Source organism: Hylobates moloch, unplaced genomic scaffold (assembly GCF_009828535.3).
Source record: "Hylobates moloch isolate HMO894 unplaced genomic scaffold, HMol_V3 SCAFFOLD_21, whole genome shotgun sequence".
In the NCBI taxonomy this organism is placed as follows: domain Eukaryota; kingdom Metazoa; phylum Chordata; class Mammalia; order Primates; family Hylobatidae; genus Hylobates; species Hylobates moloch.
In genome coordinates this window covers 26123155-26149740 of record NW_026652296.1, presented here as the reverse complement: position 1 = coordinate 26149740, position 26586 = coordinate 26123155, and the positions used below count along the sequence as shown (strand labels likewise).

General features: G+C 44.0%; 1 protein-coding gene and 1 non-coding gene across 3 annotated transcripts in view; one reads left to right on the top strand and one right to left on the bottom strand.

Annotated features, from left to right (window-relative positions):
• The window catches only part of PIGU (phosphatidylinositol glycan anchor biosynthesis class U), a 114452-nt gene extending 88766 nt beyond the window's left edge, over window positions 1-25686 (bottom strand). Inside the window, exons 1-2 of one of the 2 annotated variants that reach the window (XM_058433014.1) lie at window positions 25517-25686; window positions 7911-7975 (exon numbers count right to left, since the gene is read on the bottom strand). In XM_058433014.1, coding sequence (XP_058288997.1) covers window positions 7911-7975; window positions 25517-25646 — 195 coding nt within the window. In that variant the 5' untranslated portion in view covers window positions 25647-25686. The remainder of the gene's footprint in view (window positions 1-7910; window positions 7976-25516) is intronic. The other variant, XM_032143274.2, reaches the window with a different exon arrangement.
• Window positions 23286-23421, top strand: LOC116461585 (U4 spliceosomal RNA). Its single transcript, XR_004246117.1, has one exon. It is a non-coding gene; the product is annotated as a U4 spliceosomal RNA (small nuclear RNA).
• Window positions 25687-26586: the final 900 nt, after the last annotated feature.

Sequence of the window (26586 nt, the reverse complement as noted above, 5' to 3'; positions counted from 1 at the left end):
GACTGATTGATTTAGAGATGGAGTCTCACTCTGTCCCCAGGCTGGAATGCAGTGGCGTGATCTCAGCTCACTGCAACCTCCGCCTCCCGGGTTCAAGTAATTCTCCTGCCTCAGCCTCCCGAGTAGCTGGGACTACAGGCACGTGCCACCACGCCCAGTTAATTTTTTACATTTTTAGTAGAGATGGGGTTTCACTGTCTTAGCCAGGATGGTCTCAAACTCCTGACCTCATGATCCGCCCACCTTGGCCTCCCAAAGTGCTGGGATTACAGGCGTGAGCTACCGCGCTCGGTCTGAGCATTTTTATTTTGAACTTATGATCAAAATTACATACGTTTTTCTTTGACTTTCTCCTGCTTGGGTTTATAGAGCTTCCTGAATAAAAATCTTAGTAAATGTTGAAAAAACTTTCACCCATAATCTCCTCAAATACTGATTCTGCCTCGTTCTGTCTCTTCTCCCATTCTAGAACTCCACTGATGTATAAGTTGGGCTGTTTTACTGAGTTTCAGATCTCTTACTTTTTTTTTTTCTGTGTTTTCTATCCTTTTCTCTCCAAGTTTGAATCTAGGTATTTCCAACAGACTTTATCTTCCATATTACTAATCTTCTCTTTAGCTTTGTGTAATCTGCTGCTAAATTCATCTATACATTCTTTTTTTTTTTTTTGAGACAGAGTCTTGCTCTGTCACCCAGGTTGGAGTGCAGTGGCGTGATCTCAGCTCACTGCAACTTCCGCCTCCCAGGTTCAAGCGCCCAAGTTCAAGCAATTCTCCCACCTCAGCCTCCCGAGTAGCTGGGATTATAGGCGTATGCCACCACGCCTGCCTAATTTTTATGTTTTTAGTAGAAACAGGGTTTCACCATGTTGGCTAGGCTGGTCTTGAACTCCTGACCTTAAGTAATCTGCCCACCTTGGCCTCCCAAAGTGCTGGTATTACAGGCATGAGCCACCGTGCCCAGCCCATCTATTACATTCTGGTTTTTTTTTTTTTTTTTGAGACGGAGTCTCGATCGCGGACGATCACTGCAACTCTGCCTCCGGTTCACCCATTCCTCTCTGCCTACCTCCGTGGACTAGAGCCCGATGGTCTTGATCTCTTGACCTCGTGATCCGCTCGCCTCGGACTCCCAAAGTGTTGGGATTACAGGCGTGAGCCACTGCGCCTGGCCTTACATTCTTAATTTATTATGTTTTCCATTTCTAGAATTTCCATTTGATTCATTTTTTACATACCCTGGTGAAATTATTCTGTTATTTCTTGAACATATTAATCATTGATCATAGCTATTTTATTTTTTGGGGGGGGAGGAAGGGTCTCACTTTGTCACCCAGGCGGCTGGAGTGCAATGGCACAATCTCAGCTCACTGCAACCTCCAACTCCTGGGCTCAAGCGATCCTTCCACCTTAGCCTCCCAAGTAGCTGGAACTATAGGCACACACCACCACACCCAGCTACTTTTTGTATTTTTAGTAGATACAGGGTTTCACCATGTTGGCCAGGCTGGTCGAACTCCTGGCCTCAAGTGATCTGCCCACCCTGGCATTCCAAAGTGCTGGGATTACAAGCGTGAGCCACTGCATCCGGCTGATCACAGCTATTTTAAAGTCCAAGTAGTTTGATAACTTCAATATCTACATCACCTGTAAATCTGTTTTTATTGTCTATTTTTTCTGTCTCTTATTATGCTTGGTAATTTCTTTCTTTTTCTTTTTTTCTTTTTTTTTTTTTTTTGAGAAGGAGTCTCATTCTGTCATCCAGTTGGGAATGCAGTGGCGTGTTCTTGGCTCACTGCAACCTCTGTCTCCCAGGATCAAGTGATTCTCCTACCTCAGCCTCCCGAGTAGCTGGGACTACAGGCATGCACCACTATGCCTGGCTAATTTTTGTATTTTTAGTAGAGACAGCATTTCACTATGTTGCTTAGGATGGTCTTGAACTCCTGACCTCAGGTGATCTGTCAGCCTCGGCCTCCCAAAGTGCTAGGATTACAGGTGTGAGCCACCATGCCCAGCCAATGGTTGGTAATTTTTTATTGAATGACAGACATTGTGTATGACAAACTACAGCAGCTTGGATGAGGGTATTTTCTTCTGGAAAAGATTTCTTTAAGCTGTAATTACAATATAGTTGTTTCACTTTAGGGATTGAGCTAATTTGAAGCTGGATTTAGTCTTTGTAAAACTAGTCTACATTGGTCTACCCTTACTCCTAGAGTGTAGTCCTTCAGAAGTTCCAGCCTAAAGGCAAGTCCTTTACCAGAGCCTTGTCATTTTGGTTGGTCCTGCACTCAAATTGGTATTTCCCCAGCACCCTGAGACTGCCAATAGCTCTGCTTAGCTTCTTGGTCTCTAGCCAGCCAATTTCTGTTCTGCTTCTCCACCTGTGTCACTTACAAATTGGTAAATGCTTCAAGGACAAAGCAGCTCAGACTGTTCGTATTACTTTTTGTACTTTCCCCTCTGGGATCTTAGTCCCTGGAGTCCTGGCTATCTTGGTACTTTCCAATGCCTTCCAGCAGATGTGTTTTTTTTTTTCCTTTTTTCATATTCATCCTGCTTTTCTAGTTGTTCGTGGCAGGTAGGTTGGTCTGCTACTGCAAGCCCGTTCACCAATCCACCAGAACCAGAAGGGAAGCGCATGACTTGGTTTTAGTGAGCCCATACTGATGACTCAGGAGCACCTCTTCCCAACACTAAACCATATGCACGAATATGTCCTATAACACTGTAGAGGTTATTGACAGACTTTTTAGTGAGAACAAGTTAGCATGGTAGAAAGAACAAAGACTTTGGAGTCAGATTCGCATTTAAATCCAGGTTCCAGACAGCTCCGGTGGCTCACACCTGCAATCACAACACTTCAGGAGGCTGAGGTGGGAGGATCACTTGAGGCCAGGAGGTTGAGACCATCCTGGGCAACAAAGTGAGACCCCCATCTCTACAAAAAAAAAAAAAAAAAAATTTAGCTGGGCATGGTAGCATGCATCTGTAGTACTAGCTATTTGGTTTGTTTTTATTTTCATTTTTTGAGTCATGGTTTTACTCTGTTGCCCGGGCTGGGGTGCAGAGGTATAATCATGGCTCACTGCAGCTTAGACCTTCCAGGATCAAGCGATCCTCCTACCTCAGCCTCCTGAGTAACTACAACTACAGGCACATGCCACCACAACCAGCTAATTTTTCCCCCCCTGGGGGGAGAGACAGAGTCTCACTATGTTGCCCAGGCTGGTCGTAAACTCCTAGGCTCAAGCAATCCTCCCACCTTGGCCTCCCAAAGTGCTAGGATTACAGACATGAGCCACCGTGCCTGGCCTCAATTTGACAAATTTTGACCTATGTATACATCCATAAAACCATTACAATCAAGAAAGTGAACATATCCATCATTCCCAAGTTTATCAATTTTAATGCTCATCCCAAGGAACCATCTTTGTTTCAGTGATTTTCACTATTAGTTTTGTTTTCTACCCTTTGTTTCTACTCAGATCTTTATTATTTCTTTTAATCTGCTTACTTTGAGTATAATTTTATCTTTTCCTAGTTTCTTAAAGTAGAAGCTGTGGTCACTGACTTGAGGTCTTCTTTTCTAATATAAGCATTTGGTGCTATAAACCTCTCCCTAAGAACTACTTAGTGACATCCCACATATTTTGATGGGTTGTGTTTCATTTATTTCAAAATACTTTCTAATTTCCTTTCTGATTTCTTCATTGATCCATGGGTTAATTAAGAATATGTTACGAGTTTCTAAATATTTGGGGATTCTCTAGATATCTTTCTGGTCGTTTTTATTTAATTCAATTGTGGTCAGAGAATATATTTTGTATAACTTGAATCCTTTTAAATGTATTGAGCCTTGTTTTATAGACCAGAATGTGGTCTATCTTGCAAATGTTCCGTGTACATTTGAAAAGAATTATGTGTTTTGCTGTTGTTGGATGGAGTGTTCTATAAATGACAACTAGGTCAAGTTGGGTTTTTTTTTTGTTTGTTTGTTTTTTTTGTTTTTTTTGTTTTTGAGATGAAGTCTAAGTTTGCTGCCCAGGCTGGAATGCAGTGGCACTATCTCCACTCACTGCAACATCCGCCTTCCAGGTTCAAGTGATTCTCCTGCCTCAGCCTCCCAAGTAGCTGGGATTACAGGTGCACAACACCACACCCAGCTAATTTTTGTATTTTTAGCAGAGACGGGGTTTCACCATGTCGGTCAGGCTGGTCTCAAACTCCTGGCCTCAATCTACCCACCTTGGCCTCCCAAAGTGCTAGGATTACAGGCATGAGCCACCACGTCTGGCCCAAGTTGGTTGTTATTCAAGTCTTTTATATCTTTGCTGATTTTATGTCTGCTTGTTCTACCAATCATTGAGAAAGGGATGTTGAAATCTCTGTAATTGTGGATCTATTTCTCCTTGTAGTTCTATCAGTCTTTACTTCATATATTTTGAAGCTCTGTAATTTGATACATAAGCATTTAGGATCGCTATCTCTTTTATCATTATGAAATGTATTTTATCCCTGGTGATACCCTTGGCTCTGAAATTTGTTTCTTTTTTTACTAACTTATTGTCTGTTTCTCTCAGAAGTATAAGCACCATGATGCCAGGGACTGTGTCTTGTTTTGTATCCCTAACACCTAGCAGAGTAGCTGGCACTTAGTGAATATTTAACAAATCTTTACTAAAAGAAGGACAGAAGGGAGGGAAGGATTGTAATGCATATGCTGATAGAGGTAGGCACTAGGAATAAGTGATAAGAAGGGGACAGCACCTGTTTTGAAGACACTATATCATAATGAGTAAAATAAACACAGAGGCAATTTCAAGAGTGTGACACGAGCCAGGAGAAGGATAAGCGTAAGATTCTTTGGAAGACTAAGGTGATGAGAGACACTTTTCTTTCTTTTTTTTTTTTTTTTTGAGATGGAGTCTCGCTCTGTCACCCAAGCTGGAGTGCAGTGGCACCATCTCGGCTCACTGCAAGCTCCGCCTCCCGGGTTCACGCCATTCTCCTGCCTCAGCCTCCTGAGTAGCTGGGACTACAGCCGCCTGCCACCATGCCTTGCTAATTTTTTGTATTTTTAGTAGAGACAGGGTTTCGCCATATTGGCCAGGCTGGTCTCGAACTCCCAACCTTGTGATCTGCCTGCCTAGGCCTCCCAAAGTGCTGGGATTACAGGCATGAGCCACCGCGCCCGGCCTTGTGTGCTTATTAAGAGTCTCTTGGCCGGGGACGGTGGCTCACGCCTGTAATCCCAGCACTTTGGGAGGCCAAGGCAGGTGGATGACCTGAGGTCAGGAGTTTGAGAGCAGCCTGGCCAAGGTGGCAAAACCCCGTCTCTACTAAAAATTCAAAAATTAGCCAGGCGTGGTGGCACATGCCTATAACTCCCGATACTTGGGATGCTGAGGCAGGAGAATCACTTGAATCCAGGGTGGGGGAAGGGGGAGGGGGTTGCAGAGGTTGCAATGAGCCGAGATAGCGCCACTTCACTCCACCTGGGCAAAAGAGCAAACCTCTGTCTCAAAAAAAAAAAAAAAAAAAAGTCTCTTAAGTTGTTCCTAACCTGTTTCTGCCAGTAGTTGTTATTGCAGTTTGATTAGATATTAACAAAGAGATAATAAAATTGAAATGCAAAAGACAGTTGTTATTTCTATGAGGACCAAGTTGAATGCTTTTGAAAGAGTAGACAGAAGAGCCAAAAAACAAACAAAAAAAACTGTTCTCAAAGTACATATGAGAGCAATAACTATAAAAATTAAGGCCAGCTGGGAATGGTGGCTCACACCTGTAATCCCAGCACTTTGGGAGGCCGAGGCAGGCGGATCACAAGGTCAGGAGTTCGAGACCAGCTTGGCCAATATGGTGAAACCCCGTCTCTACTAAAAATACAAAAATTAGCCGGGCATGGTGGCGCGTGCCTGTGGTCCCAGCTGCTTGGGAGGCTGAGGCAGAGGAGTCGCTTGAACCCGGGAGGCAGAGGTTGCAGTGAGCCGAGATTGCACCATTGCACTCCATCCTGGGCGACAGAGCGAGACTCCGTCTCAAAAAAAAAAAAAAAAAATTAAGGCCAAGCACAGTGGCTCATGCCTGTAATCCCAACACTTTCGGAGGCCAAGGCAGGAGGATTACTTGAGTGCAGGAGTTCAAGACCAGCCTGGGCAACATAGCAAGATCCCATCTCTACAAAGAAATTTTTAAAAATTAGCTAGCTGTGGTGGTACATGTCTGTAGTCCTAGCTACTCAGGAAGCTGAGGTGGGAGGATTGCTTGAGCCCAGGAGGTTGAGGCTATAGTGAGCCGTGATCATGCCACTACATTCCAGCCTCGGTGACAGAGCAAGACCCTGTCTTTAAAAAAAAAAAAAATTACAAGGTACATTGTCAAATTAGAAAACTTCTTTAAAGTGATATGGCCAATAAGAATGGAAAGGGCAGTGGGGCGCGGTGGCTCATGCCTGTAATCCCAGCACTTTGGGAGGCCAAGGCAGGTGGACCACGAAGTCAGGAGTTTGAGAGCATCCTGGCTAATATGGTGAAACCCCGTCTCTACTAAAAATACAAAAAAAATTGGCCACGCATAGTCACAGGCACCTGTAGTCCCAGCTACTCGGGAGGCTGAGGCAGGAGAATGGCGTGAACCCGGGAGGCAGAGCTTGCAGTGAGCCAAGATCGTGCCACTGCACTCCAGCCTGGGTGACAGAGCGAGACTCTGTCTCAAAAAAATAAAAAAGAATGGAAAGGGCAGTGGAAAGAAATGTGGTAGATGTGGTGAGGAGGGTCTTCAGGGCTTTGTATGCCCCTCTAAGATATCTGGATTTTATCCTGAAGTCAATGGTGAACATTCAAAGCTGCCGAGCAAGACAGTGACAAAAACAGATTCACATTTTAGAAAGATGGCTGTGACTACAGAATAGAATGAATGAGCAAGACTGAATGCAAAAAGACCTGTCAGGAAGCTGTTGCTGTAAACAAGAGATAATCTGGACCTAATTAAAAGTGTTTTCACTATTCCTTTTTTTTTTTTTTTGAGATGGAGTCTCGCCCTGTGGCCCAGGCTGGAGTGCAATGGTGCAGTCTCGGCTCACTGCAAACTCTGCCTCATGGGTTCAAACAATTCTCCTGCCTCAGCCTCCCACGTAGCTGGGATTACAGGCACCTGCCACCACGCCCAGCTATTTTTTGTATGTTTAGTAGAGCTGGGGTTTTACCATGTTGGCCAGGCTTTGGTCTGGAACTCCTGACCTTGAGATCTGCCTGCCTTGGCCTCCCAAAGTGTTGGGATTACAGGCGTAAGCCACCGCGCCTGGCCTGTTTTTACTATTCCTAAGAGCTAATTTTAAATAAAAATTAGCTGGGCATGGTGGTGCACACTTGTGGTCCGTACTACTCAGGAGGCTCAAGTAGGAGGACCGCTTGAGCCCAGAGGGTCGAGGATGCAGCAAACCGTGATTGTGTCACTGCACTCTAGCCTGGGTGACAGAGTAAGACCCTGCCAAAAAAAAAAAAAAAGCTAATTTTATGGGTTAAGTAAGCTTTTGTGGGCTTTCTAAGGAAACAACATTACTGCCATAGTTTTCATAGGAAATCATATTCCAAACAACAAATTACATGCTAATTAGCATACAACCTATTTGTGGACTAAGGACTGTTTGCAACTTATTTGCCATTACAAATGGTAACTACTACAGACACCTCATCTGCTTCCCCAGTTACAATCTTAATCTGAATCATTTCCATTGCAATTGCAAAACCTCTTTCTTATGCAGAGGACATCTAAAAATGGGCTGTTTCTAAATATGATTGTCAAGAATACATCTTTTTAAATGTTTGTACAAAACAGAGGTTAGGCTTTGGTATCTGTAACTGTAAACTACTCTTGGTACCCAGAAAAGAAAATAACACTTACTTCATGAAATACTGCTCCAGAATACGGAGATACTCCCAAGTCCAACAGTGAAAGGCCTTCAACCACTGAAAAATTAGATATACAAGTTCACTCAGACTAATCAGGCAGCTATAGACCAAATTGTTAGATACCCCCAGAACCAAAAAGGGCCTCAGCGTTTATCTAACCCCCTTTACCTCATCTCCAGCAAGTAGCTTTAAGTCTTGAACATTTCCGATGATGGGAAACTCTCTTTCATGGACAGCATCCTTTTTCATGGTGGGCAGCACTCATTATAAGACAGTTTTATGTTAAACTATCTGCTTCCTTCTAGTTCCTTGTAACTCTTACCAACTCTCCAAAAATGTCTCATTTATGCCTAATCTTCCCCATTCCAAAGCACAATAACAAATTAGAAGCAAAATTAGAGAAATGTTGCCATAGTGTGAGGAAATGGGCAGTCACTCTCATATGCTGCTCATTTGAGTGACATTTGTATTAACTTTTCGACAGGGCAATATGTGCTTTTTAAGTGTGTGCCTTCTGACCCAGATATGATACTTCTTAGGGCAGTTTATCCTGCGGAAATAACTTGACAAGTGCCCAAAGAGGTATGTTCCTTACAGTGTTCAGAGTACTGAACAATTATAATCTGAATGTCCATTAATGAAGATTTATTTCAATGAATTATGATATAATATATATCTCTATATAATGGAATGCTTTATACTTAAAATTATACTGTGTTATAAATAATAAATAAATAAGTGGAAGAGAAAGGAGAGCTTTTCCCTACAGAGAATTCTAAGGATCAAATGCAGAAGGAACAAAGAAATAGAAAATCACCGCTTGGCATACTCCATCCACAGTAATAATCAGAAAAGGCAAGAATCATTAATGGATGCTAAAATTAGTAGGCAAAAATATGAGAAACAGAATATTTGCAAGAGGAAAAATAATAATTTTACATGGGCGGTGGCTCATGCCTGTAATCCCAGCACTTTGGGAGGCCAAGGCAGGTGGATCACCTGAGGTCAGTTCAAGACCAGCCTGGCCAACATGGCAAAACCCTGTCTCCATTAAAAATACAAAAATTAGCCAGGCATGGTGGCACGCACCTGTAATCCCAGCTACTTGGGAGGGTGAGGCAGAAGAATCGCTTGAACCTGGGAGGCGGAGGTTGCAGTGAGCCAAGATTGTGCCGCTGCACTCTAGCCTGGGCAACAGAGTGAAACTCCTTCTTAAAAAGCAAACAAACAAAAAAGCATAACCTCAGTCTAATTGTGAGAAGACATCAGGCAGACCCAAATGGAGACATAAAATAACTGGCAAGTACTCTTAAAAATATTAAGCCTATGTACAACTACTAGGTACCCATAAAAATTAAATTTAAAAAATTTTAAATGTTAAGTCTGAGGAAGTATCCCAGATTAGAAGAGACTAAGGCGACAAAACAACTAAGTACAAAGTGGAATCACAGGTTGGATATTGGACTAGAAATGGACATTAGTGGCGCAAAGTGATAAAATTCTAATAAGGCCTGTAATTAGTTAATAGCATTGTATCAATGTTAATTTTCTGGTTTAGGTCATTGCACTATGGTGATATAGAATGTTAACATTAGAAAAAGCTGAATGAGGCCGGGCGCGGTGGCTCACGCTTGTAATCCCAGCACTTTGGGAGGCCGAGGCGGGTGAATCACGAGGTCAGGAGATCGAGACCACGGTGAAACCCCGTCTCTACTAAAAATACAAAAAATTAGCCGGGCGTGGTGGCGGGCGCCTGTAGTCCCAGCTACTCGGAGAGGCTGAGGCAGGAGAATGGCGTGAACCCGGGAGGCGGAGCTTGCAGTGAGCCGAGATTGCGCCACTGCACTCCAGCCTGGGCGACAGAGCGAGACTCCATCTCAAAAAAAAAAAAAAAAAAAAAAAAAAGAAAAAGCTGAATGAAAGGTAAACAGGAACTCTTGCAACTTTTTTGAAAATCTAAAATTATTTCAAAATTAAGAGTTAAAATTAAAAAGTATATTAGAGATCTATATTTACTGAAGAAAAGCAGCCCATAAAATATTCTTAAATGAAAAGTAGGTCAAAACACAGCATATAAAATATAATAGGTTTTTTTGGTGATTTTTTTAAAATGACTATTTTAGCAATTTCTCTTGGCTTTTATTTATTTTCCTTTGCAAATATTTTTGGGATTAGGGGGTACATGTCCAGGTTTGTTACATGGGTAAATTGCATGTCATAGAGGTTTGGAGTGCAGATAATCTCATTGCCCAGGTAATAAGCACAGCACCTGACAGGTAGCTTTTCCATCTTCACCCTCCTCCCACCCTCCACCCTCAAGTAGGCCCAGGTATCTACTGTTACTTTGTGTCCATGTGTACTCAGTGTTTAGCTTCCACTTATAAGTGAGAATATGCTGTATTTGGTTTTCTGTTTTGCATTAATTTGCTTAGGATAATGTCTCCAGCTCCATCCATGTTGGTGCAAAGAACATGATCTCATTCTTTTTTTTTTTTTATGCTGCATAGTGTTCCATGGTGTATATGTACCACATTTTCTTTATCCAGTCCACCACTGATGGGCATTCAGGTTAATTCCATGTCTTTGCTATTGTGAATACCGCTGTGATGAACATACACATGCATGCATCTTTAGGGCAGAACAATTTCTATTCCTTTAGGTATACATCTAGTAATGGGACTGCTGGGTCGAATGGCAGTTCTGTTTTAGGATCTTTGAGAAATCTTCAAACTGCTTTCCACAGTGGCTGAATTAATTTATATTCCCACCAGCCATGTATAAGTGTTTCCTTTTCTCCACAACCTTGCCAGCATCTATTATTTTTTGACTTTTTAATAATGGTCATTCTGACTGGTATGAGATAATATCTCATTGTGGTTTTGAGATAGTATCTCACTGTGGTTTTGATTTGCATTTCTCTAATGACTAATTATGTTGAGCATTTTTTTCGTATGCTTGTTGGCCACATGTATGTCTTCTTTTGAGACGTGTCTGTTCATGTCCTTTGCCCCCCACCAACTGTTTTTCCAAAACAGGGTCTTGCTCTATTGCCCAGGTTGAAGTACAGTGGCATAATCAGGGCTCACTGCAGCCTTGACCTCTCAGGCTCAATCAATCCTTCCATCTCAGCCTCTCGAGCAGTTGGGACTTCAGGTGTGCATCACCATGCTTGGTTAATATTTGTATTTTTTGTAGAGATGGGGTTTCACCATGTTACTCAGGCTGGTCTCAAACTCCTGGGCTCAAGCAATCTTCCCGCCTCAGCCTCCCAAAGTGCTGGAATTACAGTGGTGCTGGAATTACAGGTGTGAGCCACCATGCCCAGCCCTTTGCCCGCCCCCCCCCCCTTTTTTTTTGAGACAGAGTCTCGGTCTGTCACCCAGGCTGGAATGCAGTGGCGTGATCTCAGCTCACTGCAACCTCTGCCTCCTGGGTTCAAGCAATTCTCCTGCCTCAGCCACCCAGTAGCTAGGATTACAGGTGCCTGCCACCAGACCAACTAATTTTTATATTTTTAGTGGAGTCGGGGTTTTACTATGTTGGCCAGGCTAGTCTCGAACTCCTGACCTCAAGTGATCTGCCTGCCTCAGCTTTTCAAAATTGCACATTTTTAAATAGGTTTGTTTGTAGAGTTTAATCTTAAACTTTTATAAGCATTCATTTAATTATTTGAAAGAGAGAATGAACATGTACTCAATGAGAAATGCCTGGAAAAATAAATATTTAAATGTTCACAATGACCATTTGTAGGTGATAAGATTACAGAAGATGCTTGATTTTTTCATCTTCATTTTCTGAATCTTTAGCAATAAGGATGTATTATTTTATAATTATTCAAAAAAATAGTTTTTGGTTTTTTTTTTGGAGACAGTGTCTCGCTCTGTCATCCAGACTGGAGTACAGGAGTACAAACATGGCTCACTGCAGCCTCAACTTCCTGGGCACAAGCGATCATCCCACCTCAGCCTCCCAAGTAGCTGAGAACACAGGCCAACACCACCACATCCAGCTAAACTTTTTTTTGGTAGAGACAGTGTCTTGCCATGTTGCTCAGGCTGGTCTTGAACTCCTGGGCTCAAGCAATCTTCCCACCTTGACCTTCCAAAGTGGTGGGATTACAGGCGTGAGCCACTGCACCCAGCTACTTTTTATTTTTGAATCATGTGGCTGAGTTACCTATTAAAAAATAGGTAGGCAGGGGTTCAAGGAGTTCAAGATCAGCCTGGGCAACATAAGGAGACCCCCTCTCTATAAAAAAACAAAAATTAGCTGGGGCATGGTGTGTGCCTGTGGTCCCAGCTACTTGGGAGGCTGAAGTGGGAAGATCAGTTGAGCCCAGGAGGTCAAAGCTGCAGCGAGTCATGATCATGCTACTGCACTCCAGCCTGGGTGACAGAGGGAAACCCTGTATCAAATAAACAAAAACAGAAAGAAAAGAAAAGAAAAAAGACCACTACATATTTGTAAGGAGTAGGCTATAATTACGACTTTAAACTTTATAGGACTACCCTAAAAAAGGAAACCTCATCAATTTTATAATTCATGGTGGCCATAAAATAAAACAAAGTATATTGCTCAAGACCATTGTAACTGGTCCTTATACTGCGACCAAAAGAAATCTCAAGGAGCTGCATAAAGAGGTTGCTGTGTAACAGCTATTAAATCCTTCACTAACAGCTTTACTGGAGACCCAAGAAGATGATTCATCAGGTCAAATCACAAGGCATTTCTCAATCTTAGCCAATGGCATCCTACCACAGAGCAGTGAAAAAGCAGCTCTACAGGGCACCAGTATGAGGCTGTCCAGGCACATCACTCTCCACTTGTCTGGTTTAATCCAGATGGAAATTTTTGAGACACAGCTTGAGGACAGACTGCACACCTTTTAGGCAATTGCCTAAAATGTAATTCATCTCAGACACGCTTTTGCTAGATACTGTATATCAGCGGATTTGTTAGTGTATTCTCTGGCAAATGCCTGGAGTATGGCTCTGCTATATTGATGATTAAATATGGCATCATATTACTTAATTGATAACTGATCTAGGCAAAGGGTCAGATTACGTAAAACATTTTTTTGTCTTTCTTTTTTGAGACTCACTCTGTTGCCCAGGCCAGAGTGTAATGCTTGATCATAGCTCATTGCAGCCTCAACCTTCCAGGCTCAAGTGATCCTCCCACCTCAGCCTCCCAAGTAGCTGGGACTACAGGTGCATGCCACCACACCCAGCTAATTTTTAAATTTTTTTGTAGAAATGGGCTTTTGCTATATTGCCCAGGCCGGTAAAAACATTTTTAAAAACCCTACCATTTACTACAATATTAAAAAGTTGGCCGGGCACGGTGGCTTATGCCTGTAATCCCAGCACTTTGGGAGGCCCAGGTGGGTGGATCACCTGAGGTCAAGCATTCAAGACCAGCCTGGCCAACATGGTGAAACCCTGTCTCTACTAAAAATACAAAAATTAGCCGGGCATGGTGGCGGGTGCCTGTAATCCAAGCTACTTGGGAGGCTGAGGTAGAAGAATCGCTTGAACCTGGGAGGTGGAGGTTGCAGTGAGACGAGATTGTGCCATTGCACTCCAGCCTGGGCAACAAAAGTAAAACTCCGTCTCAAAGCATAAAAAATAAAAAACCAATAAAAAAAAGTATATGGCTGGGCATGGTGGCTCATGCCTGTAATTCCAGCACTTTGAGAGGCCAAGGAGGGTATACCACTTGAGCTCAGGAATTCGAGACTGGCCTGGAAACATGGTGAAACTCTGTCTCTACCAAAAATACAAAAAATTAGCCAGGCATGGTGGAGACCGCAGCTACTCAGCAGGCTGAGGTGGCAGGATCACCTGAGCCCGACTTCAAGGCTGCAGGAAGCTGTGATTGTGCCACTGCACTCCAGCCTGGGCGACAGAGCCAGACCCCATCCCAAAAAAAAAAAAGTATAGAAAGAACATAAACTCAGAATATTTTTTGTCTGTTTGTTTGTTTTTGGGATGGAGTCTCACTCTGTCGCCCAGGCTAGAGTGCAGTGACATGATCTTGGCTCACTGCAACCTTCACCTCCCTGGTTCAAGCAATTCTCCTGCCTCAGCCTCCCGAGTAGCTGGGATTACAGGTGCACATCACCATGTCCGGCTAATTTTTTTGTATTTTTAGTAGAGGCGGGGGTTTCACCATGTTGGCCAGGCTGATCTCACCCTCCTGACTTCATGATCCCTCCGCCTCGGCCTCCCAAAGTGCTGGGATTACAGGCGGGAGCCACCACGCCTGGCCCAGAATATTTTTAATGGAATACATTTAGCTTTAATGATAAACTTATTACTATCCTTACTTTTCTAATTTTGGTGCACATGACTAAAAACTGTGACCTGGTCTGCAGTGCATTTGGAAACATCTAAGCTACAAGAGTACCAATATCCTCTTTAAAATAGTGAATCTACTCTCCACAGAAAAGAATAATCAGGGTTGTCAAATTCTGATATATATAAAAATGTTCCAGTAGGCTGAGCACAGTAGTTCATGCCTGTAATCTCAATATTTTGGGAGGCCGAAGTGGGTGGATCACCTGAGGTCAGGAGTTCAAAACCAGCCTGACCAATACGGTGAAACCCCGTCTCGACTAAGAATATAAAAATTAGCCAGGCATGGTGGCATGCACTTGTACTCTCAGCTCCTCGGGAGGCTGAGACAGGAGAACTGCTTGAACCCGGAATGTGGAGGTTGCAGTGAGCCAAGATCGTGCCACTGTACTCCAGCCCGGGCGATAGAACGAGACTCCATCTCAAAAAAAAAAAAACAAAAGTTCCAGTAATATCATGCTGAAAACACTTTAAAGTCAGTTTCACAAAGTGCCTATTAGGGGGAAAAAACAAAAAGTCAATAAAGGTACCCATAGAACTCAACTTTATGCCTTTCTTTTTCCTGGAGTATCCTCCAAAAATAAAACCTGTGAAAATACACCACAGCATCCAAATAACATTTCTCACTTCATGGGACTATTATCTAACAACTAATATAAGAGCTAAATAATTATGGCCAACTATTGTAAAATGTAAGTTGATTTTTTGATAAAGCCTCTCAACTCTTAACTGATAACTAACCCATGAAGCAAGCTGTTTTATTTATTTATTTATTTATTTATTTATTTATTTATTTATTTATTTATTTATTTTTAGAGACAGGGGCCTTAATCTTTTGCCCAGGCTGGAATGCAGTGGCACAATCAGCTCACTGCAGCCTTAACCTCCCGGGCTCAAGCTCAGCCTCCTGCATAGCTGGGACTACTGGAGTGCACCACTGCACCTGACTAATTCTTATTTTTTGTAGAGATGGGGTCTTGCTATGTTGCTCAGGCTGGTCTCAAACTCCCAGCCTCAAGCGATCTACCCACCCTGGCCTCCCAAAGTGCTAAGATTACAGGCATGAGTCACTATGCCTGGCCAATAATTCTTAGTTACCTTGGTATACTTTTCCTATGGGTGATAATAAAAGCATATCATCCTGTATAAGACAAATATTATTTTTCAGTTTCCCATATCAATGACATAAGCTTGTTCAAAAGCAGTAGTATCCTTATACTTCTAGCTGAGAGGGCCTAAGAAGCAGTGTCACTCCAGCTGCAATGAACACACCTAGCATTCAGAACTTCGTTTCTAAACAACATTCTCTAATAAAAGGAGCCAGGGCCCTTGAAGAAGTGGTCAATTCCAGGGTTGAACTAAGCAAGATAAACCTGTATCATCTTATAGTTCTAGAATGTAATAAAGTGCTTTTAAAAAAAAAAAGTGAAGGCCAGGTGCGGTGGCTCATGCCTGTAATCCCAGCACTTTGGGAGGCCGAGGCGGGTGGATCACAAGGTCAGGAGATCGAGACCATCCTGGCTAACACGGTGAAACCCCGTCTCTACTAAAAATACAAAAAATTAACCGGGCGTGGTGGTGGTTGCCTGTAGTCCCAGCTACTCAGGAGGCTGAGGCAGGAGAATGGCGTGAACCCCAGGGGGTGGAGCCTGCAGTGAGCCAAGATCGCGCCACTGCACTCTAGCCTGGGTGACAGCAAGACACCGTCTCAAAAAAAAAAAAAAAAGTGAGATAGAGGTATGGCAAAAGGACAAAGGGGTCAAGATGAAAGTGGTCCCAATGGCCAAAACTAGAATAATCCAAACAGAATGAATATCGTATACAGAGTCCAGAGTATAAAATAAATATCCAAATCTATACTGACATAAATAATTAAATAAATGCAAAGAAATGACAACTCTTCCTTACAGAAGAATTTTAATTATTAAATAAAAATGAATGAGAGAAAAAGAAAAGTCACCACTGGAACACCTGAGTAATGACTGCTGCAGGTAAGATTAACCTACGAATGCAAAAATTAGTAGGCAAAAATTTAAAAACAGGATATTTGCAGAGCTCCAAAGAATAGCCCCTAAAACGCTGATTAATTACAAAGGGAAACAGTCACTTTATGGTGGAGAAATCTGGCAGACACTACATTAACCAAGGGATTATGGCTGACACCACCAGTATCAGGGCATTTCAATATGCACCTCTGATCCAATGCACTGAGAGGACCATATCACCTCAGGGGTATTCTTCCCCAAAATCCATTACCTCAATCAAACCACAAGAAAACATTAGACAAACCCAAATTGAGGGACATTCTACAGAATACCTGACCAGAGCTCTTCAAAGTGTCAAGGTCATAAAAGATAAGGAAAAGCTAAGGAACTATCACAGATAAACAACTAAGGAGATATAACAACTAAATGCAATATGTGGCCAGGCGCGGTGGCTCATGCCTGTAATCCCCAGCATTTTGGGAGGTCGAGGCAGGTGGATCACCTGAAGTCAGGAATTCGATACCAGCCTGGCCAACAAGGTGAAACCCCGTCTGCACTAAAAATACAAAGATTAGCTGGCATGGTGGTAGGGACCTATAATCCCAGCTACTCAGGAGGCTAAGGCAGGAGAATCTCTTGAATCTGGGAGGTGGAGGTTGCAGTGAGCCGAGATCGTGCCATTGCACTCCAGCCTGGGCAACAAGGGCAAGACTCTGTCTCAAAAAAAAAAAAAAAAAAAAAAAAGGGCCGGGCGCACTGGCTCACACCTATAATCCCAGCACTTTGGGAGGCCGAGGTGGGCAGATCATGAAGTCAAGAGATCAAAACCATCCTGGCTAACACGGTGAAACCCTATCTCTACTAAAAATACAAGAAATTAGCTGGGCGTGGTGGCGGGTGCCTGTAGTCCCAGCTCCTTAGGAGGCTGAGGCAGGAGAATGGCGTGAAACCGGAAGGCGGAGCTTACAGTGAACCGAGATTGTGCCACTGCACTCCAGCCTGGGCGACAGAGTGAGACTCTGACTCAAAAAAATAAATAAACAAATAAATAAATAAATAAAATAAAAATAAAAATGCAATATGGAATATTAGATCATAGAACAGAAAAAAAATTAGTGAAAAAAAGGTAAACAATGGTAAAACCTTTTTTTTTTTTTTACACAGGGTCTTGCTCTGGTGCCAGGCTACAGTGCAGTGGCATGATCATAGCTCACTGCAACCACTGCAGCTTCCTCGTCCCAGGCCCAAGCAATCCTCCCACTTCAGCTTCCCAAGTAGCTGGGACCACAGGTGTGCGCCACCAAACCAGTTAACTTTTTTTTAATTTTATGTAGAGAGGGAGTCTCCCTATGTTGCCTAGACTGGTCATAAATTCCTGGACTCAAGACATCCCCTCGCCTCAGCCTCCCAAAGTGCTGAGATTATAGGCATGAGCCACTATGCCCAGCAAAAATGGTAAAATCTTAACAACTACGGTTTAGTTAATAGTATTGTACCAATGTTACCATCTTAGTTTTGATCACTGTACTATGACTATGTAGGATATTAACATTGGGAAAGCTGGACGAAGGTATACAGATCTCTCTGCAATATTTTTCCAAGTATCCTGCAAGTTTAAAATGATTTCAAGTAAAAAGCTAAAAAACAGGCCGGCGCAGTGACTCATGCCTGTAATCCCAGCACTTTGGGAGGCAGAGGCAGGTGGATCACTTGAGGTCAGGAGTTAAAGATCAGCCTGACCAACATGGTGAAACCCTATCTCTACCAAAAATACAAAAATTAGCTGGGTGTGGTGGCACACACCTGTAATCCCAGCTACTCAGGAAGCTGAGGCAAGAGAATTGCTTGAACCCAGGAGGTGGAAGTTGCAGTAGGCCTAGATCACACCACTGCACTCCAGCCTGGGCAATAGAGTCAGACTCTGGCTGAAAAAAAAAAAAAAAAAGTAAAAAACAAAAAACAGTGGTATCTAGTCTCTGGATCCAGCTGCCTATTTGCAGGAAATATAGATGATAGAGGAATATGTTAAATTGTACCATGATATATAATCAGGAAAATTCAAACTATGGGAGATCTGTCTGGATTCTTCAATAGACAAATACTGAGGAAAAGAAAGAGAACCTGGCTGGGACCCTAAAAATAAACAGAGATTGAAAAGACAAACGAAAACTTTTTTTTAGGGGCAAGACTAAGACTAAGGGCAAATGAACTAGGGATGTTCATTTGAGTAATAAAACTTTTAAAAATACAAAGATGTCATTACTTATAAAAGTCAGGATAATAATTACTCATGAAAAGAGTGAGGGGATTGTGATGAAGGGGGGCTTCTGAAGTGAGTGGCAAAGTTCTGATTCTTGACTTGGATGACAGTTACAAAAGTGTTCACCTTACAGTAATTCACCATGCAATACATTGTTATGTGTGTCTTACTAATTCTGTTTAATTTTGTAATAACGGCTTTTTTTTTTTGGAGACAAAGTCTTGCTCTGTTGCCCAGGCTGGAGTGCGGTGGCATGATCTCAGCTCACTGCAACCTCTGCCTCCTGAGTTCAAGCGGTTCTCCTGCCTCAGCCTCCTGAGTAGCTGGGACTACAGGCTCCCGCCACCACACCCGGCTAATTTTTGTATTTTTAGTAGATACGAGGTTTCACCATGTTGCCTAGGCTGGTCTCGAACTCAGGCTCAAGCAATTTACCCACCTTAGCCTCCCAAAGTGCTGGGATTACAGGTGTGAGCCACCTCACTGGCCATAAAGGCTTTTTTAAGTAGTGGTATCAGAAGTGTTTTTCCTGACCCTGATTCTTTTATTTTTGAGACAAGGTCTTATTCTGTCACCCAGGCTCGAGTGCAGTGGTGCAATCTTGGCTCACTGCAGCCTCCACCTCCTAGGCTCAAGCCATCCTCTCACCTCAGTCTCCCAGGTAGCTGGGACTACAGGCACATGCCACCATACCCAGCTAATTATTGTATTTCTTTTTTGTAGAGGTGGGGTTTCACCGTGTTATCCAGACTGGTCTCAAACTCCTAAGCTCAAGAGATCTGCCCACCTCAGCCTGCCAAAGTGCTGGGATTATAGGCTTGAGCCACCGTGGCCAGCAACCCTGATTCTCATAGCTGTAGTAGGGGTGGGTTTCTAGATAAGTACTAATAGCTTGGGCTCTACCCGGAACTCAAAAAGCTAAGCCTATACTAACTGTCAATCTCTGGGTGAAAGCCTCAGGAAAAACTAAAAATGGCAGAAAGTTTCTACATTATTCCTGACAGATATCTAAACAAGATGATACTGGTGGAACAGCCATACCTGAAGATTGCTAGCTCTTCATACAAAACATTATTAGCTATGTCACCTTGGGCAAATGACTTAATCTCTCCATGACTCAATTTTCTCATCTATAAAATGGTGTTGATAACACTGTTTGCCATTTTAAAGATCAAATTAGTGTATTAACACACCTAAAGTGCTTAGAACAATACCAGGCATGTAAGAAGCATTATATCATTGTTAATTTCTTTCTTTTTTTTTTTTTTTTTTGAGACAGAGTTTAGCTCCTGTTGCCCAGGCTGGAGTGCAATGGCGCGGTCTCGGCTCACTGCAACCTCCACCCCCTGGGTTCAAGTGATTCTCCTGCCTCAGCCTCCCAAGTAGCTCAGATTATAGTCATGCACCACCACGCCCAGCTAATTTTGTATTTTTTTAGTAGAGACAGGGTTTCTCCATGTCGGTCAGGCTACTCCTGAACTCCTGACCTCAGGTGATCCACCCACCTCGGCCTCCCAAGTGCTGGGATTACAGGCGTGAGCCACCGCACCCGGCCTGTTCATTTCTTACTAATTTTTTAGAAGCTCCTGCTTTTGTCAAACAGGAAATTCATTCCCTAAAAATTTATTTCTTGGCCGGGCGCAGTGGCTCATGCCTGTAATCCCACCACTTTGGGAGGCCAAGGCAGGTGGATCACCTGAGATCAGGAGTTTGAGACCAGACTGACCAACGTGGTGAAACCCTACCTCTACGAAAAATACAAAATTAGTCAGGTGTGGTGGCTCACACCTGTAATCTCAGCTACTCAGGAGGCTAAGACGAGAATCGTTTGAACCTGGGAGGCAGAGGTTTCAGTGAGCCGAGATCATGCCATTGCACTCCAGCCAGGGCAACAAGAGTGAAACTCCTTCTCAAAAAAAAAAGTTTTCTTTTTTATAAGGCAGAGTCTCACTCTGTCACCTAGGATGGAGTGCAGTGGCACGATCTCGGCTCACTGCAGCCTCCACCTCTGCCTCCTGGGCCCATGAGATCCTCCTGCCTTAGCCTCCCGAGTAGCTGAGACTACAGGCATGGGCCAACCATGTCCAGCTAATTTTTGTATTTTTTTGTAGAGACAGAGTTTTGCCATGTTGCCCAGGCTGGTCTCAAACTCCTGGGCTCAAGTGATCCTCCCACCTTGGCCTCCCAAAGTGCTGGGATTACAGGCATGAGCCATAAAACCCAGCCTGGAAATTTATATGTATTTTAGTTACAGTATCAAATAAACTGAAGGATTTGTAGAAATAGGTAACAGAAAAGACATTTTTCCTGTTGAAATGGATGTTATTTGTGCCTGCCCGAGATCAATCTTCCCTTCTTTTGGTAACAGCACCCTAATTTTTCCTATGGGATACCCCCCTTGTCTACATTTTTGGTGAGACTGCCTCCTTTCCAAAGAGGTAGATACATGACCCAGGCAGACTACAGTAATTGACTGAAGAATTGGTATATGACCCAAATCAGTTCAATGCGACTTAATTTCAGAGCTTTCGTTGCACTTATTCAAAAAAAAAAAAAGAGGCCAGGCATGGTGGCTCATGCCTATAATCCCAGCTCTTTGGGAGGCCAAGGCAGAAGGATCGCTTGAGGCCAGGAGCTTAAGACCAGCCTAGGCAATATATGGAGACCCCATCTCCACAAAAAACAATAAAAAACAATTAGCAAAGTGTGGGAGCATGCACCAATCCCAGCTGTTTGGGAGGCTGAGTCAAGAGGATCTCTTGAGCCCAGAAGGATGAGGCTGCAGAGAATTATGATCATGCCGCTGCACTCCAGCCTGGGAGACAGAGTGGGACCCTGTCTCTTAAAAAAAAAAAAAAAAAATTCAGTCCATACTATAGCCAATCAAAATCTATCTGGATTTGGATCCAGGGCCCCTTCACCCAAAGAACTGATCATTCAAAAATTTAAAATGTCAGCTGGGCGTGGTGGCTCATGCCTGTAATCCCAGCACTTTGGAAGGCCGAGGCGGGTAGATCACGAGGTCAGGAAATCGAGACCATCCTGGCTAACACGGTGAAACCCTGTCTCTACTAAAAATACAAAAAATTAACCGGGCGTGGTGGTGGGTGCCTGTAGTCCCAGCTACTCAGGAGGCTGAGGCAGGAGAATGGCATGAACCCAGGACGCAGAGCTTGCAGTGAGCTGAGATGGCACCACTGCACTCCAGCCTGGGTGACAGAGCGAGACTACATCTCAAAAAAAAAAAAAAAATTTAAAATGTCATGTGAAACCAGAAGTCCTACTTTACTATTTTTAAATGCCTGTCTTTTAGGGTTTATACAATCAGCTGCTTTAAAAAATATCCCATTTAAGGTACACTTTGAAGAAAAGTAATGCTTACAGATGTTATACCTTCCCTCCCAAATGGTACAAATAATCATGCTGACTTAGTCAGATCCAGATGATGGATGGTTAACAAATCTCTCTCTCTTTCTAGTCCTGACACTGGCCTCAAGCTCCAGACCTAAACCTGTAAGTATTGTACTATCACATTATACACACATGAAACACTACTACTATGTCCTTTCTGATTCATCTATTTCAGCCCATGTCAGCACTATTTTTCCTAATATCTCAACTCAAAACCTTAGAATTCACCTTTTTGGCTTTCATTATTGTGTTGAGCTTTGACATGGATTATCTCATTGAACGGGATACATAATTTCCTATTTTACAGATGGAAACATTGACGTTAGAATTCATACAGCTTGGCCGGGAGTGGTGGCTCATGCCTGTAACCCCAGCACTTTGGGAGGCCGAGGCAGGCGGATCACGAGGTCAGGAGATTGAGACCAGCCTGGCCAATATGGTGAAACCCCATGTCTACTAAAAATACAAAAATTAGCCAGGCATGGTGGCATGTGCCTGTAGTCCCAGCTACTTGGGAGGCTGAGGCAGAAGAATCGCTTGAACCTGGGAGGCGGAGGTTGCAGTGAGCCGAGATCACACCACTACACTCCAGCCTGGGCGACAGACCGAGACTCCATCTCAAAAATAACAACAACAAAAAAAGCCTGGTGCAGGCTCATGCCTGTAATCCCAGCACTTTCGGAGGTCAAGGCGGGTGGCTCACCTGAGGTCAGGAGTTTAAGACCAGACTGGCCAACATGGTGAAACTCGTCTCTACTGAAAATATAAAAATTAGCTGGGCATGGCGGCAGGCACCTGTAATCCCAGCTACCCAAGAGGCTGAGACGAGATAATAGCTTGAACCTGGGAGGCGGAGGTTGCAGTGAGCCGAGATTGCGCCATTGCACTCCAGCATGGGCGACAAAAGCAAAATTCTGTCTCAAAAAAAAAAAAAAGAATTCATACAGCTTATAAGTTGCAGAGCTAGAGAAAGAGTCAAACCTTTTCTGAGATTCCAGACCCTGCACTCTTAATTACCAAACAACATTGTCTCATCTTTGGATCCTTCACCTGTCTATCCTGTAAGTAACCTCCTGTAAGTAACCAGATACTATGCTTTCTTCTCTTCCACATTTATTCAACAGTAACTACACACCTACTCTATGCCAGACATAAAAGAATTCAGGAATGAATAAAACAGAGTCCTTCCAGGAGCTCATAATATAGTGGAAAAGGCCAGGTGTGGTAGCTTATGCCTGTAATCCCAGCACTTTGGGAGGCCGAGATGGGCAGATCACTTGAGCCCAGGAGTTTGAGACCAGCCTAAGCAACATGGTGAAACCCCATCTCTGCAAAAAAATACAGAAAAAAGTAATAGCTTTGCGCAGTGGCAGTATCGTAGCCAATGAGGTCTATCCAAGGCGCGATTATTGCTAATTGAAAACTTTTCCCCCAAAAAAGTAATAATAACAAGTGGGGTTGGTGGTACATACATGCCTGTAGTCCCAGCTACCAGCTACTTGGAGGCTGAGGAGGGAGGATCTCCTGAGACCGAGAAGTCAAGGCTGCAGAGAGCCGTTATCACTGCACTCCAGCCTGAGTGTCAGAGTGAGACCCTGTCTCTTGAAAAAAAAAAAAAAAAAAAGAGGCGGGGCATGGTGGCTCACACCTGTAATCCCAGCACTTTGGGAGGCCAAGGCAGGCAGATCACTGAGTTCGGGAGTTCAAGACCAGCCTGACCAACATGGAGAAACCCTGTCTCTACTAAAAATACAAAATTAGCCAGGCATGGTGGTGCATGCCTGTAATCCCAGCTGCCCAGGAGGCTGAGGCACAAGAATCGCTTGAACCCAGGAAGCGGAGGTTATGGTGAGCCGAGATTGCACCATTGCACTCCAGCCAGGGCAACAAGAGTGAAACTCCATCTCAAAAAAAAGAGAGAAAATGTGGGAAAAACCAGATATAAACAAGTAATTATGAGATAAGAAATGCTCTTAATAGGGTGTAGAGGAAGAAGGGCCTAATACTGCCTCAGGTTTTCAGTTATCCAGAAGAAAACAGGAACCAAATGGCTTCGATTCAGTTCAACAGAAAAATAATATGCAGAGGTAACAATTTCAGACATGAATTACTTACAATCCCAGATGTGAATTACTACTATCTTTATTATCATTCCCCAACTAGGAAACCTGAGCAAATTAACTTCTCTATATTTCAGTTCCCTCATCTGTAAAAGGTGGAAAATAACACCATCTATCACATAGAAATAAATGTAAGAACTAAATGAGAAAAGGTACATGTTACCATTTTTAGAAACCTTAACTCTATTCATAAAACACCCATTCATTATGCCGTTCCCCATACCAACATTTCTATGAGATAACATCAAAACGTTAGCCTTGGCCAGGTGCCATGGCTCATGCCTGAAATCCCAGCACTTTGGGAGGCCAAGTGAGACTGCTTGAGTGCAGGAGTTCCAGACCAGTCTGGGCAACATAGCAAGACCCTGTCTCTAAACAAAAAACAAAAACAAAAAAAACTTTAGCATTTAAAGGACACAAAGGGGACTTCTGGGGTACTGATACTGTTTCTTGAACTAGGTGCTGGCTACATGAGTGAATACAGTTTGTAAAAATTCATTGAACTCTACACTTACTTAATATGCATTGTATGTATATTGTACTTCAGTAAAAAAAAAAGTTGCTTGTTTTTTTTTTTAATCATCAAACTCTGGCCTAAACCTAGCTTCCACCCCATTACTCCCCTACTTTGGACATTTCACATCCTTTAACGTTTCTTCATCCTATTTACTTTCTGCTACCTGGAACTCTCCTTTTCTCTAATCTCCCTTTCAAAACCCTACATCCTTCAAGAGTCAGCTCAAATCCCACATTCTGGAAAACTGGAAAGGTAGGGGATAGTTTATTCAGGGTCAGAATACTAAGGAAGGAACTGAGTGGACACAGAAAGTATACTTTTCATAAATTATTATAACAATTTGTCTCCCTCACTAGCCTGTGCAGCTACTTCAGCCCAACTTCGGTTTCTCCCTGTAGGCGTTAGTATAAAACAAGGTTTGATGAAGAACTTAGTAAGGAACAGTAACAAAAATTGCCCTGCAAGTCCCAGACTGAGAAAAGACGTCTAAAGCACACGCACTCTCCTCGCTTAAGCAAAATTGGTCCCCTCATCCTGGACCCCCTCACATATCACCTTTTACCCCAGGGAGCACCCCTCGCGACCCCGCCCCAAATCCCAAACTCCTCTGCAAGCCGCGCTCCACAAGCACCTCCTCCTCTTATTCCAACCCTTCCACAGACCACACTCCTCGGCTCAGGACGCTGAATGGGACACGCCCCCTCAGATCCCCACCACTAGGTGGTCCGGCCCCCAGGGCCCAAACCTCACGACACGGTCCCCACGCCCCGGCCCCCAAGCCCCCTCCCCTCACCAGCCCCGCCCTCAGGCCCCGCCCTCTCCGAGGACCCCACGAGAGGGTCAGTTCTCTAGGAACCGCGCGCTGGCGGTCACTGCCCCCGCCTCCCATTCACAGAGGCCGCGGGAGGGCAGGCGGGGCCTGACCGTCTGCTAGAGCCAGTGGCCTCACCTCTCTTCCAAGAGCTCAGTGGTGACACCACCTCCACCCGCTCGGAAATGAACTCGGCCAGACTGGAGCGGAACAAGGCCGCCCGCACTGTCACAGCCACCACAAGCACCAGGGCCAAGGGAGCCGCCATGATAACTGGGGCGGGCGCGCTGGCCGGGAGGGAATGCGAGGCGGAAGAGCCTCGCGCCCTGCGCGCCACACTCTGTAGTTCCGCGGGAGGGCGCGCGCCGCCGCTGGCGCCGGAGCGGCCAGACGTGGGGACTACGGCTCCCAGAAAGCCTTGCGGCGAGGCAGGCCGGAGCGACGGAAAGCGGGCGCCTCAAGCTGCGTGTGCAGAAGGTGGGGCGAAACCTTCTCCGATCGCAGGTGCATTGTGAAACCGCGCCGCTATAGCGGGGCTGAAACGCTGCAGAAAGTAGAAGCGGAAGTAGTCTCCTTCCTGGGATTGTGAAAGACTATTAAACAGATGTTAAATTCACTCTTGCATGTGTGTTTTCAATGCCAAAATTTTTATTTTTATTTTTATTTTTTTTTGAGACGGAGTCTCGCTCTGCCGTCCAGGCTGGAGTTCAGTGGCGCGTTCTCGGCTCACTGCAAACTCCGCCTCCTTGGTAGTTAGGATTACAGGCGCCCACCACCACGCGCAGCTAATTTTTTTTTTTTTTTTTTGTATTTTTAGTAGAGATGGGGTTTCACCATGTGGGCCAGGCTAGTCTCGAACTTCTGACCTCAGGTGATCCGCCTGCCTCGGCCTCCCAAAATGCTGGGATTACAGGCGTGAGCTACCGCGCCCTGCCCAAAATGTTTATCTTTTATGTTTGGTGGTTTTTTGTTTTTGAGATAGGGTCTCAGTGCCGTCGCCCAGGCTGGAGTGCAGTGGCGCAATGTCAGCTCACTGCAGCCTGGACCTCCCGGGCTCCAGAGTAGCGGGGACCACAAGTGCGCGCCACCACACCCGGCTAAATTTTTGTACTTTTGAGTAGAGATGGGGTTTCGCCATGTTGCCCAGGCTGGTACTTTTTATGTTTTTTAAAGAGTGTTAAATGTGTATTTTTAAAAAAATTTATTCT